At 39.5% G+C, this 15,033-nt stretch overlaps 1 protein-coding gene across 3 annotated transcripts in view; it reads right to left on the reverse strand.

Annotated features, from left to right (window-relative positions):
* Positions 1-15,033, reverse strand: part of vps13a (vacuolar protein sorting 13 homolog A) — a 397,184-nt gene that overhangs the window by 4,710 nt on the left and 377,441 nt on the right. For all 3 annotated transcript variants that reach the window (XM_069930496.1, XM_069930495.1, XM_069930501.1), the window contains 2 exons: positions 9,181-9,304; positions 433-507 (listed from right to left, as the gene is read on the reverse strand). In XM_069930496.1, coding sequence (XP_069786597.1) covers positions 433-507; positions 9,181-9,304 — 199 coding nt within the window. The remainder of the gene's footprint in view (positions 1-432; positions 508-9,180; positions 9,305-15,033) is intronic.

Raw genomic sequence — 15,033 nt, forward strand, 5'->3', positions numbered from 1 at the left:
TGCAGGCCTTTTTTTTTACCCCCCCCCCCCCCCACACATCCTTTAAACTCACTTCTTCTGTTGGTTTAATTAGGTTACTGGGTTAATTAATTGGCCAGCATGTTGGAGTGTGTGAAAGTTAGAACTCTTACCTGTAATGCTGGCCTCTGATCTAAGAAATGCTGCTTTCATTGAATACAGACACCCTCCCTTAACTTCAGTCTCAACAGCCCAAGGTCTGACAACTGGTGGGATCTGAGGTTATTCAAACTGAATACTAAGGAAGAAAAGTTATCTGAAAGAAGTTGGGGTGGTGGGGAATGCAAGTAAAAATGAAGGCAAATCTAAATGGAGTGAATAATCAATGAACTTGTATATCACCTAATACAATTCATACCTGGAACTTTCAACAGCTTTTACTCAAAGTGACATACAGTTTAAAAAAGACAATACCTTTGCATCATTTTCAGATTTGAAATTCACAATTTTTCCATATTCTTTTGCGTGGAAAACAGACTTGACTCGTTCCTTTAAGAAAATAAGGCACATATTAGACTGACACAAAGTTACCCAATCGTAATGTTTTTATTTGGTGATTCATGGCAGCCAATAGGAGACACATTTGCTGGTGGAGGCAGGAGATTTAAATGAGGCGAAGGTCTGGAGGTCCTGTAGCCCATAAGGGTAGAGTGGTCATTGTAAGAGTGGGATTTTGAAACTTTTGCAAGCAGAAGCTGAGTAGCACCTTGAAGCTAAGGATGACAGTCAGGGTACAGGAAGGCAAGGATCCTTCTGCTCTCCCTGCTATCTACATCTGTGGAAATGTACCCAGCTGCGGCTCCTGACAGATAGGGTTAAGGAACTGGAGCTGAATTTAAGGTCATCAGAGATGCTTAAAACACCACGAATAAAATTTTAACTATGTTGCTCACACCTAAAAGCCAGCCAGCAGATAATTAGCTGACTATCTGGAGACCGAAGGGGAGTAAGATGATAGTACAAGACTCTCCTGTGGGCAATACCCCCAATACCATATGGGATGGTGGATGACCTGCCAAAAAATAGCAACAGCACGGAGCTTAGTGACATTGTGATTGGTACTGAGGCTCAGAAGGTACGGGTGCAAGGTAAGGAAAGGGTGCAAGCAGGCAGGACAGGATCGTATGTTGCTTCCCAAATGTCAAGAGTCAAGGATTTCACTGAACTGCTGGAGGCCATACCAGTGGCATGAGGGTGGGGGGGGGGGGGTATGGGGAAAGGCAGAGTAATGGCTGAGGTCCTACACAATGAGTATAGGCAATAAGGTAAAAGGTAGTGAGCTCAGAAATGGGAAGGTAGGCCAGATGAACCTGTGGTTGAGGAGCTGGTGCAGGGGAGAGGAATTCATGTTTTTGTATCACTGGGATATCTTCTGGGGAGGTGGGGTTAGGCAACCTGTTCAAGTGGGACAGGTTGCATTTGAACCCAAGAGGAACCAAAATCCCCACAGGCAGGTTCGCTAGTGCTGCATGGGTGGGTTAAATTAGATTGGCAGGAAGTGAAATCTTAGAACATATACATTACAGCATTGGTCCACAATATGCTTACTGATATACGAGTGATGTATACCTAAAATAAAAACTAAACCCTCCCTGCCTCATAATCCTCTTTTTTTCATCCATGTACCTATCAAAGAGTTTCTTAAATGCCTCTATTGTTCCAGCCTCCACAACTTTACGTATTAAAAAAAAATTGGCCCAGATGTCTCCCGTAAACCTTCCTCCCTTCACTTTGAACAAATGACCTCTAGTATTTGCTACTTCCACTCTGGGGAAAAAGGCTGTTTATCTTATCTATGCCTCTCATAATCTTGTAGACCTCAATTAAGTCACCTCTCATCCTTCTTCACATCAAAGAGAAAAGCCCAAGCTCTGTTAACCTTTGCTCACAGGACTTCTTTTCCAATCCAGACGACATCCTGGTGAACCTCTTCTGCACCCTCTCCATAACATCCATATCCTTCTTGTAACGAGGTGACGAGAATGGAACACAATATTCTAGGTGTGGTCTCACCAAAGGTTTATAGAGCTGCAACATCACCTCACAACTCCTGAACTCAATCCCCCAACTAATGAAGCCCATCATTCCTTAGGCCATCTTAACTATCATCAACCTATGCAGCAACCTTGAGAGATCTATGGATTTGGACCCCAAGGTCCTGTGGTTCTTCCACACTGTTAAGTATCTTACCATAAACCATGTACTCTGCCTTCAAATTTGACCTTCCAAAATACATCACCTCACACTTGTCCAGATTAAACTCCATCTTACTTGGGACAGAGGCCAAAGTTGGTCTGAAGGTAAAATGAGAGAAAGTTTAAAGGGCAGAAAAAAGACAGGAGCGAGTAAGGTTGTGCCTATTTCAATACCAGACAAGTAAGGCAGAATAATTTGAGGCATGGATAAACATATGTGACTGGATTGTGGTATCCATTACAGAAACCAATTAAAAGAGGGGAAAGACCTACAGCTCAACATTTCAGGGTACAGTTGCTTCAGGAAAGACAGGTAGGGGCAAAGAGGAGGGGTTGTTCCATGTTTAGGTAGGGAAGATATCACAGCAAGGATCAGAGGTTACATGACAGGTCAACTACTGAACCTGGATGGGTCGAGCTGAGGAACAACAAAGATATGATCACATTATTGGGAGTTTACAGCAGGCCCCCAAATAGTCAATGGTAATTAGAGAAGCTAATTTGCCAGGAGATTGCTAACAGCTGTAAGTTAAACAAAGTCACAGGAGGGAATTACAACTTTCCAAATATTGAATGGCAAGGTCATAGTATGAAAGGTTTAGATGAGTGGAAAAGGTGTTCAGGAAAGTTTCCTATGGAAATGTGTAAAAGGTCCTAAAAGGGAGAAGAAAATGTTTGATCTAGTCTTGGGAAAAAGGGAAGGGCAAGTGGATGAAGTATTTGTGGATGAGTCTTGGAAACCAGCGACACTATACTATAATGTTTAAGAGAGTTATGTAGAGGGGACAGGACCATGAGTCAAAATTCAGAATTGGGGCAAAATCAACTTTGAAGGTATCAGAATATGAACTCGCTCATTCATGGGCATAGGTTGCTTGAAGGAAGAGGAACGTTAAGAAAATGGAATATTTTTAAAAGTGTGTTGATAATAGTCCAGGTATTACACATTCCTGCTGAAGCAAAGGGTCAGATATGCAAGTAAAGGGAAGCTTGGATAATCAAGGAAATTTAGCCTCTTCAAGTACAAGATGACCGCTTGAAGCAGATATTTATACCGGGAGGAGTTTTGGGAACTGAGCAGCAAGCTACATAAAAAGGATATCAGGAGGATAAAAAGATGACATTAAGATAATCCTGAGAGATTTTAAAAGTGGTAACCAGAGGGAAAAAAAGGACACCCCTGGAATCAATGTGGTCAACTCTGTGGAGCCACAGGAGATGGGAAAATCTTTCAATGAATTCTTCTATTTTATTGTGGATAAGGCACAAGGACTAGGGTACTTGAGATAATCAAAGGTAGTGTCTTGAGATCAGTATTACTGTTGAGGAAGTGAAAAAGGTCCTGATGCATATGAAGGTATATAAAACACCAGGGCTTGATCAGATATTTCTAAGGACACTCTGAGATAGAAAGAATTTGCAGGTACCTTGCTTGAGATTTATGAGTCATTATGAAATACAGATGCAATACTGGAAAACTGGAGGGTGGCAAATGTTGTGCATTTATTCAAGTAAGGCTGAAGAGAAAAGCCTGGGAACTCCAGGCCAGTAAGCCCAGTATCGGTGGTTGGCAAGTTACCAGGAAACATTCTACAAAGAAGATATACATGCACTTGGATGGTCAAGAGTTGAGTCAGCATGGTTTTGTAACTGGGAGGTTATGTCTCACTCACAAACCTAATTGAGTTTTTTTGAAGATGTGACCAAGAATATTGAAGAGGGAAGAGTTGTAAATGTATATATGGATTTCAGCAAGGCATTTGATATGGTTCCACACGTTAGGCTGCTCCAGGTGGTTATATTGAATGTGATTCAAGGTGATATAACAGAATGGATAAAAAATTGACTTCATGGTAGAAAGGTTTTTTTTTGCATACTGGAGGCCTGTGACTGGTGGTGAGTCACATGGTTCAGTGGTGGTTCCATTGCAATTTGTCATCTAAATCATTTAGATGAACATGTACATGCATTTGATTAGCAAGTTTGCAGACACACTAAATTGTCTGGTATTGTAGATGGTGAAGATGGTTGCCAAAGGGTACAGAGAATGTTGCCAGGTATTGGGGGCCTGAGCTATAAAGATATGTTGAGCAGGGTAGGGTTTTATTCCTTGGACTGCAGGAGGATGAGGGCTGATCTTGTAGAGGTGTACAAAATCATGACAGAGAGTGATCAGTTGAACAGTGTTTTGTCCAGAGTAGGGGAATCGATAACCAGAGGATAAAGGTTGAAGGTGAAGGGAGAGAGATTTAACAGGAACCTGAGGGGTAACTTTTACTTTAGTTAAGGTAATAGGTGTATGAAGTAGGCTGCCTGAGGAGGTATTGAGGCATGTAATATTTAAGAAAATTTTAGACAGATTTATGGGTGGGATGGGTTGAGAGAGACCTGGACCAAATGCAGGCAGGTGGAACTGGTGTGGGTGGACAATTTGGGTCATCGGGTCTGTTTCTCCATATGACTCTATAAACAAGTTGCCTATAAAATATGATGAGTTCTACATCACAGAAGCAAATCTTTCAGCCCAATTTCTCTTGACTAAGTTTCTACTCAAGCTAGTCCTATGGTCCATATCCCTCTAAAACTTTCTGATACACACAAGTGCCTAAATATCTTTTTATTCTTACAATTGTACCTGTCTTGACCACTTCCTCTGGCAGCTTGTTCAATATATTTGCCACCCTCTGGAAAAACATGACCTTCCCGTCCTTTTTGAATTTTCCCCTCTCACCTTACATCTATAGCCTCTAGCTTTTTATCCCCTTACCCTTATTTACCTTATCTATGGCTCTCATTGTTTTATAAACCTACAAAGGTCTTCATCCTCCCATATACCAGGGAGAATAGTCCCAGCCTCTTTATATTTCAAGTTCACTAATCCCAGTAACATTTTAATACATCCATTCCAACTTAATGATATCTTTCCTATGGATGGGTGACTAGATCTACAAAATACTCTAAAACTTTATTTATTTAAAGAATTAAAAAAAACAAAAACCCCACCCCATCAGCCAGCTCTCTTAGGGAGAGCCAAATATAAATGAAAAGAAAAACTGAAAGTATTTACAATAAATCAAAGTATATCTAAATGCATATATTCCAAATAAGGAGACCACTTATTAACAAAAAAAGAATAATGATCATGCAAATTATATGTAATTTTTTCCATTATGCCAGCATATTATACTAATCTCTATATTATCTTTCCATGTACTACCTACACATTTTCGTGCTACAGACAGCACTAAACGTACAAATGCAATTTGAAACTTATCCAACCCTAATCCCCTTAAAGAAACCATATAAACCAATAAAAAAAATGGATGGGTCTAATGGTAGTTTAATATTATATAATTTTTCCAAAACTAACCTAATTCCTTCCCAAAATGGTTGTACTTTAACACAAGACCAAACAGCATGTAAAAAAGTTCCAGTACATAAACCACATCTGAAACAAGAATCCGAGTTACTAAAACCATATTTTTTCAATTTCTCCGGAGTTGAATATAACTGATGTAAAAATTATAATTAACCATTCCATATTGTACATTCATCAATTTAGTTACACCATCATAAGACAAATCTGCCAAATTATCTTCCGGAAAAATAAAGGTTAAATCACTTTCCCATTTAAGCTTAGACTTCTCCCATTCCAGTTTATCCATACTATCTTGTAACACTTGATACATAACTGAAATATAACCCTTCTTTGGTATAGATGAAATCAAAGATTCAAATTTAATTAATACAGGTAAAATCATCTCTTTACCATAAGTATCTTTTACCAAAGCTCTAAGCTGGTAATACACAAACAAGGAATTTTCAGAAATATCAAATCGTTCCCTCAATTGATTAAAATAAAGAAGTTGTCCTTCCTCAAAACAGTCCTGCAATGTCTTTAAATGATTATTGTACATTGAAAAAGGAATAAGCTGATTATTATATAATGGGGTTAAAATTGATAATTTACCTTTTGATCCTAAAATCTTATTTCTTTTAGTCCAAACCTTTAATAAATGTTTTAATACCAGCATATTACATTCCCGCAACAGATTCACATTCCATGAAAATATAAATGATGTATATCAACTTCACAAATACAAGCCATCTCCACTTTCTCCCAACTTGGAGGTTGATCCACGTCCATCAACCTGCTAACAAATTTCAACTGAGCTGCTTCATAATAATTTTGAAAATGAGGTAACTGAAGTCCACCTAATGCATATTTCCATGTAAATTTATACAATGCTACTCGTAATTTACCTTTCTGTAAAAATTCCCTCACCATTTTATTTAAATCTTGGAAAAAACCCTTTGAAAGGGAACATGGTATCGACTGAAGTGAATATTGAATTCGAGGAAAAATATTCATCTTAATAGAGTTTACATGACTAATTAAGGTTAACAGAAGATCTTTCCATTTAATTAAATCCACTTTAATCTTTTTAAATAAAGCAACATAATTTAACTTATAATAAAGATTGATAATCAGCATTTACAATTACTCCTAAATATTTGAGTTTATCCGACAATTTTAATTTTGTAATACTTTTATATTCTGAATAGTCACCCTCTCCAACTGGCAAAATTTCATTCATCCCAATTAAAATAAACATTCCTGCAATTGTGACAATGACTGTTTTGGTTCGGTCAAATATATCAAGACATCATCGGCAAATAAATTAATCTTATATTCCTCATCCATAACTCTCATCCCTCTTATCTTTTCATTCTCTCTTATCATCTGAGCTAATGGTTCAATAGCCAATATAAACAAGGCTGGTGACAATGGACAACCTTGCCAAGTCGAACGTGTCAATTTAAATGGTAAAGAAACTTGACCATTTGTCACCACCCTGGCAATTGGGTTTGATATAAAGCTTTAACCCAACCAATAAAAAAGGGCCAAATTTAAATTTCTTTAACACTTTAAATAAAAAAATCCCATTCGACCCTATCAAAGGCTTTTTTCTGCATCTAGCACAACCATCTTGGGCTGTTTTCGATATGCATTGACCAAAGCTATCAACCGAAGGATGTTATCTGATGTATTCCTATTCTTAATAAAACCTGTGTGATCAAACTGTATCAACTTAGGTAGGTACTTAGCAAGCCGATTTGCTAACACTTTTTATAATCTACATTCAATAAAGAAATAGGTCTATATAAAAACACTTTCAACAGATCTTTATCTTTTTTCGGAATGACAGTAATTAAAGCACTCGAACAAGATTCCGGTAACACCTGTTCTTCAGTTATTTGTTGTAATACATCCCCAAATACAGAAGATAAATCTTCGTTAAAGATTTTATAAAATTCCACAGAAAATCCATCATCCCCTTGTGACTTTCCATTTGGCATCTCCTGTATAGCCTCCTTAATCTCAAAATCTGTAAATAGAGATTCCAATTCCATAACATCTTCCTCCCCTAATACCAGTAACATTAATTTAGATAAATAAGATTCAATAAAACCATTATCTTGCTTCCCCTCAGAAGTATATCATTTTTGATAGAATGAATAAAACTGGTCATTAATTTCCTGAGGTTTATAGGTAACTATTGAATTCTTTTTAACAGCATTAATGGTCTGTGATACCTGTTCTGTTTTTAATTGCCATACAAGTACCTTATGTGCCCTCTCACCCATTTCATAATAACGCTGCTTAGATCGATTAATTAAACGCTCAAATTGATAGGTTTGTCTAGTGCGATTTCATGTTGTAGCATGACATCATTGCTCCAGTATTCAATGCCCTGACAGGGCAAGTGTGCCACTGGCTGCCTTCACCGCCCTAACTGTGTACCTGTTTCCATGAGTCTCTTTTCTCTACAAGTTCAGCCGTGGTTTAACCAATTAAAGAGCAACATCATGCACTTGTTAAGAGTTAAATTCCATCTGGCACTAGTTGGCCCACTTTCCCTGTTGTTCTAAATCCTGTTGTAATCTTGACTGTTCACTGTTCCCTATACCACCAATTTTGGTGTCAGCTGCAAAATTCCTCACTGTGCTAATTTGTCACCCAAGTTCTTAATTTAGAAGACAAACTGGACTGGACCAATCTGAATAACAACCCTCCACTGTCATCCTTTAATTGAGCTAATACTGTCCAATTGGCCAGGTCTTGTTTACTGGATTACTAAATAAGATAATACATCACACTGTCATTACTGCAGCATGTGCCTTATTAGGGATAATGTGCTAATCAATGAGAGAGAGAGAGAGAAGAGCACAGATTTAGGTGATAAATTCAAAGAAAAAAATGATAGCACCAGATCTGTTGTGAAAAGTTTATAGCATAATTAGGATTAGAAGACGGGGATAAGATTAGATTTATGGACAGAATAATCTTGGAGAGAGAGAGATGCAGACAAAATACTTGACACAAGTTCAAATGCAGTGAATTTAGAGATGAGTGAAATAGTACAAGCCCTCAATCTCAGTGACAAAGCAACTGGATGTGAGAGTGGAGGGAACAGGAAAAGAGGGGGATTGGGAGGATGGTAAACTGTTTATCTTTGCATATCAGATGATTCTGGAAGAGTGAATAGATATGCAAGTTGAAAGCAAAGTATAGTGCTTCCCGGTCTGATGTAGCTGGGTAAATAATTGCAGTATAGATCTGTATTTATCAGTTTAAGATAGGAAAGATTTGTTTAAACCATGATGAATCATATGTTCTACCAGGGACATCTATTAATTTTTGATATAATAGTGTAAATAGACAGCTTGATATTGAAGAGGAACTTGGTCATGAGTTTTTTTCTGAAAGCTACAATCAGCCTAATACAGAGAAACCTATATTCTTGTTCTTAATGATGAATGTGTTAGAACATGAGCTATGACTTACAGATGGATAAAATATCTGGTAAAGAAGATAAGGTTCCTACATGAGTGACAGTCAAAGATAAATTTGAGTGAATTGCTTCAACTTCCTATTGAATTCTGTAAAAATCCTTTCTCTTACTTTGGCTTCAATCCGTAATCTCCTTCCCTCAACAATAAAAGGCTCCTTCGTGAACTCTTCAAAGCTGTACTGCCATTCACATGTCAGCTGTCCAAATGTTCCTTGTGTTACGAAAAATACACCACTGGAAAATAAATTTGAATGGATTCAAATTCAGAAAGGCACACAAAAACATTATTCATAGCATTCAGTACATAATTTTGCAAACATGAAGTGGCAACATGTGATTTATAATAATGAATTGATCTCAATGGTGCATCAATGAATATCCAGGCTTCCTCACCTTGTCTTAATTAGGAAATAGGAACTCGAGGAAAAGCACCGATACTGTACAGATTAATACATAGAAGTATATCCAGCATTTGTCAGATCAATATTATGCGACAAAGGAGCTATCTGCATTGAAAGTGCAAAATTGAAAGCAGTTTGATCAAAAAATCTGTGCCACAATTCTGAAAGCTGTTTCCTAATATTATGATTTAGAGTTAAATTGCAATTTTATCATTCACCGAGCAGAGGTTGAGGACGGAGAACAGGCAAGGTCAGATAAGATCTTTGCATAGTAACAAAGAGTAGATAGTGGAATTGGCAGCTGGGTTGGTGGAATACTCCGATTGCAGGATGTGGGAAATCAGGGAGAGCACCATTGTCCCTGATGACTTCACCTGCAAGAGATGCATCTAGCTACATCTCCTTACAGACTGTTAAAGAACTAGAGCTGGATGAACATTGGTTCATTCAGGAGGCAGAAGTTATAAGGAAACAGTCACACCAGAGAGGCAAGAGCAGGTAACTGGTGACTGTTAGGATAGGGAAGGGGAATAGGCAATCAGTGCAGAGCACCCCTGTGGTTGTTCCCCTCAAGAAAAAGTATACTGTTTTGGATACTGTTAGCAGGAATGCTGTACCAGGGACAAGTTGTAATGGTCAGGTCTCTACAAAGAATCTGACCCTTCGGCTAAGATGAGAAGCTGGGAGGAGTGAATGGGAATTTGATAGTTAGGTAGTTCTGAAAACAAGATCAAGACCCCCTATATGGCATGTTGCCTCCCAGGTGTCAAGGTCAGGGATGTCTCAGATCGTGTCTTCAGCATTCTGAAGCAAGAAGGTAAGCACCCAGATGCAGTGGTCCATGTTGATACCAATGACAAAGAGGGAATATACGGAGTTAGAAAGGAAGCTGAAAAGCAGGACCTCCAGGATAGTAATTGCAAGATTGCTGTCTATGTCATTAAGGGGAGGAAAAGGAAATTGTTGCCAATGAATATGTGGCTGAAAATATGGTGCAGGGGCCAGGGGTTCAGATTTGTGGATCACTATGATCTCTTCTGGGGAAGGTGTGACCTGTACAAAAAAGATGGCTGCACCTGAACTCGAGAGCGACCAATATCCTGACGGGCAGGTTTCCTAGAATTGTTGGGGAGAGGTTAACTAGTGAAACAGGGGATGGGAATCTGAATTGCACAGCAGAGAATAGAGCAGAAGGATGATGCAATGTTTTATGGGTTTGTGTGGAAGGAGAGGCAGGGGAGGAAGCAGAAATGTAGTCAGTTGGAGAGTTTGAAATGTGTCTCTTTCAATGCAAGGAGTAAAGGAGAAGAATTTAGAGAATGGATCTGTAAGTGGAGTTATGATGGTGTGGCAGGACAGGATTGGCTGATGATGTTTGTGGACCAGGCGATTAGAGGACACTTAAAAGCATTTTGTTTGGGTGCCTGTCCACATTTTTTCATACTTTGATGAAGGGCTCAGGCCCAAAATGTTAATTATGTATTTTATCTTTGCTTTATAAAGTACACTGAACGACTAGCTGAGTTTCTCCAGTATTGTGTTTTTACTAGAGGAGAGGCCATACTGGATCTAATGCTAGATAATGAACCTGGTCAGGCGCCTGATCTCTCGGTGGGAGAGCATTTCAGTGATAAGTGACCATAACCCCCTGAGCTTCGGCAAAGCTATGGTCAAGGATAAGAGCGAACAAAACTATAACGTGTTTAATTGGGGAAGGGCTAATTATGATGGGATGATGCAGGAACTTGGGAGAGTAAATTGGGAATAGAGGTTCTCGGGAGAAAGCACAGCAATAATGTGGAGGATGTTTAGAGATCACTTGTGCGGGGTTCTGGATAGGTTTATCCCACTAATTTAGGGAAAAGATGGGAGGAAAAGGGAACTGTGATTGAAAAAACAGGTGAAGAGGAAGAAGATATTAGATATATGAAGCAAACAACAGGAAGGGCTCATGAAAATTGTATGGTAGCCAGGATGGAACTTTAAGGACAAGGGAGAGCTAGAAAGGGGGCATGAGAATGCCTTAGCAAGTTATGTTAAGGAAAATCCAAAGGCCTTCTATGTGAAGAATAGAAAGATGATGCGAGTGAAGATGGGGCTGCTTAAGGATAAAGGAGGCAATGTACTTGAGGTGAAGGAGGTCCTAAATGAATATTTTGCTTCAGTATTCATCAGATTAAAGGATCTTGATCAGATGAGGTCAGAGTAGGGCAGGTTTATATGATGAAAAATGTTGTGATTAAGAAAGAGGGTGATTAATCTTCAAAACAGGATCGATATATCCTGGGACCAGCCAAGATATACCACAGGTTGCTGTGAGAAGGGAGGGAAGAGATTTCTGGGGTATTGGCAATGATCTTTGCATCCTTGGCCACAGGAGAGGTGCCAGAGAATGGATAATGAGGTTCCCTTGTTTAAAAAAGGTATTAGGGAGAATCTTGGGAATTATATACCGGTATTACGTCAGTGGTGTGCAAATAATTGGAGAGGATTCTTAAGGACAGGACTTATGAGCATTTGGAGAAGTACAGTCTACTCAAGGATTGTCAGCATAACTTTGTGAGGGGAAAGTCATGCCTCATGAGCCTAATTGAGTTTTTTTTTAATTGATAGAGGAAGTGTGGTAGATGTGGTGAATAAGGAATTTGACAAGATCCCTCATGGGAAACTCGTTCTGAAAGTCATGGCGTGTGGGATCCATGGAACCTTGGCTGTGTGGATTCTGAACTGGCTTGCCTATAGAAAGCAGAGAGTCGTCGTGGATGGAAAGCATTTGTGCTTGGAGGTCAGGGACTGGGTTGCCTGCTATTATCTTATAAAGAAGAAAATGGGTCAGTAGGTCTGCAGATGCCATGAAGATTGGAGGGGTTGTGGGTAGTGCAAAAGGTTGTCATGGGTTACAACAGGATATAGACAGGATGCAGAGTTGAGCAGAAAAGTGGAAGACGGAATTCAATCTGTGAGATGATGTAAATCTACAGATTTCTCGGGTTGATATGATAGTTAAGAAGACCCATGGTATACTGCGCTTCATTAGTCGGGGGATTGAGCTCAGGAGTTGTAAGGTTCTCATCACTTAGAATATTGTGTTCATTCCTGGTCACCACATATAGGAAGGATCTGGAAAGGGTGCAGAGGAGATTTACCAGGATGTTGCCTGGACCGAAAAATATGTTTTATGAGGCAGGTTTGGCAGAGCTAGGGGTTTTCTTTTTGGAGTGAAGAAGGATGAGAGGTGACTTTATAGAAGTCAACAAGATTATGAGAGGCAATAGATAAGTTATCTTTTCCCCCCAGAACAGGAGTAGCAAGCACTAGAGGGCATCTGTACAAAGTGAAGGGAGGGAAGTGTCTTTTTAAAAATGCAGAGTTGTGGGTACCTGGAATACACTGCCAGGGGTGGTTCAATAGGGGCATTTAAGAGACTCTTAGAGAGGCACATGGATGAAAGAAAAACAGAGGGTTATGAGATAGGGAGGGTTTAGTGATTTTTTTGTATATATCGGTTAGCACAACTTTGTGGGCCAAAGGGCCTGTACTGTGTTGTTATATACTATTTTCATTCATTTCAGAGTCACTGATTACTCTTCTTTGGACTTTATTCCCTATGCATCAGAGTACACCTTCCTTCTCCAGTATTTTAACACTGGGATGTAGGACACTTCTTTATCTGCATCAATAGAGATGAGTTGGAGATAAAAGACAGCTTTAAGTTCCAAGCAATAGACATTAAATGTCTAGACCTGGTCCACACACATCAACACAATTGCCAAGAAAGTGCACCTCCACTTTCTCTGAAGCTTGAGGAAATTTGACATGTTACCTGCATCTCAGAACAACTTCCATAGATGCACCTTGTCAAGGTGCATCACTGCAGGAACTGCTCTGGCCAGCAATGCTTGAAACTGCAGACGGTTGTGTGTATTGGTCAGGCCATAAAACATACCCTCCCCCTCCATCTCTCAACAGTCTTGGAAAAGCAGCTAACACATTAAAAGGCTCATCCCAACCACCTCTCATTGACCTCCATCCCTCAGTCAGGTAGAAAGTTCACGAGCGTGAGATCACCACACAACCAGCATCATGAATATTTTCTTTCCTGATGTTATTAGATTTTTGAATGAACCACACAACAGTAAAATTGTTATCTTTTCTCTGTAACAACTGATCTGTAATTATACTCTATGTCTTGCTGTTCATGAGAGGTCTTGCTGGACTGCCTGAAAAACAAACCATCATAGCTCATGTGAAATCATGTAAACTTGAAATCATCAAGATACAAGAATTGAATTAATAACCATCCTTCATTTCTGAGGATCCTGTGCAACCCATTGCTTAATGGTCTCGATTTCAACATCTGAAAGTGTGATCTTATTTCCTCTTTGTGGTTTCAACCTCAAGCAAGATTAATTTATTTTAAAATGTATGTTCCTTGGACCTACAGCTGAATTCATTTTAGAATCACAAGACAAGGCTTCCTCCATAATAACAAAAATCATTTATCTGGACTCAACAATTAGTTTGACAGTCATTTACTACAATTTTACAAAAATAAATAATCCAGAATATGTAAAATTTATATTCAACCCTCTTTTTTTTTGTTCACAATATCCAATGTGAAGATGGTTGAAACAGAATTTTGAAATATATAGTACACTGTTACTTCACACCTAAATTTGGTGCAAGCTATTAAAGGCTCAGCCACACAGGCTGGAAATTGTGCCTAAATCATGACTATTATTGACACTTTTAGCCTGATTCAAAGAAATTGTTTAATCGTTTGCCAGTTGCTAGATTTATGTGATGATCAAGTTGAACCTAGCAAGACCTAAAGTAGGATTCAACTTTCATTATGTACAAGAAGGAGATGTGGCAAGATAGCGTAGAAGAAAGACGTGTGTTCCACCTCTCCCCAGCTGGATCATTAAATAACCGGTTTTTAAAGAGTATAAAAGTGGTTAAAAATAATATTTAGTTGTTTAAATAACAGTGATTTATGATGCCATCCTATGTGAAAAAAATTTAAACCTCAGCTTCAGAAAAAACTACCATATGAAAGTGTGGAAGAATTGAGGCCTACCTGCATAGCTGAATCCACAGAGTCATTGCCCATTCGAGTCTGACTCCGGCGCCGATCCTGCCTCTGCAAGATGCTGCCGGTACGCTGGTGAGTTTGGCTGTTGCCGACCCGCGTTCACGCGAAATCGTGCGTGCGGGTGGCATGGCCGATAAAGGGATCCACGAACCCGCAACCTTGCTGGGCGGCCCATTGGCATGCAGTGTAGCGTCGGAGGATGCTCCTGCTCATCCGACAGCTTTGCCTGGCCTGCGTGGGCCATCGCAGGTTCGAGAACTGCTGGAGAAAGTGTGGGCTGTGGGGGAGCCTGAATGTCAGCGTTCCGAAGAGGTCAGGGTGCTGGCGTCGGGTGTCCAGACCCGCAGCCGTTCAGCCAAGGGACCTACGATGACTGAGGAAGAAGAGGAACTTACCTTATTGGAATTCGTCTAGGAGGAGGAGCTTGCAGTCAAAGGAGGTGAATCTCAAAAAGTGGAAGTGGAATC

The sequence above is a fragment of the Narcine bancroftii genome, chromosome 1 (genome assembly GCF_036971445.1).
Source record: "Narcine bancroftii isolate sNarBan1 chromosome 1, sNarBan1.hap1, whole genome shotgun sequence".
In the NCBI taxonomy this organism is placed as follows: domain Eukaryota; kingdom Metazoa; phylum Chordata; class Chondrichthyes; order Torpediniformes; family Narcinidae; genus Narcine; species Narcine bancroftii.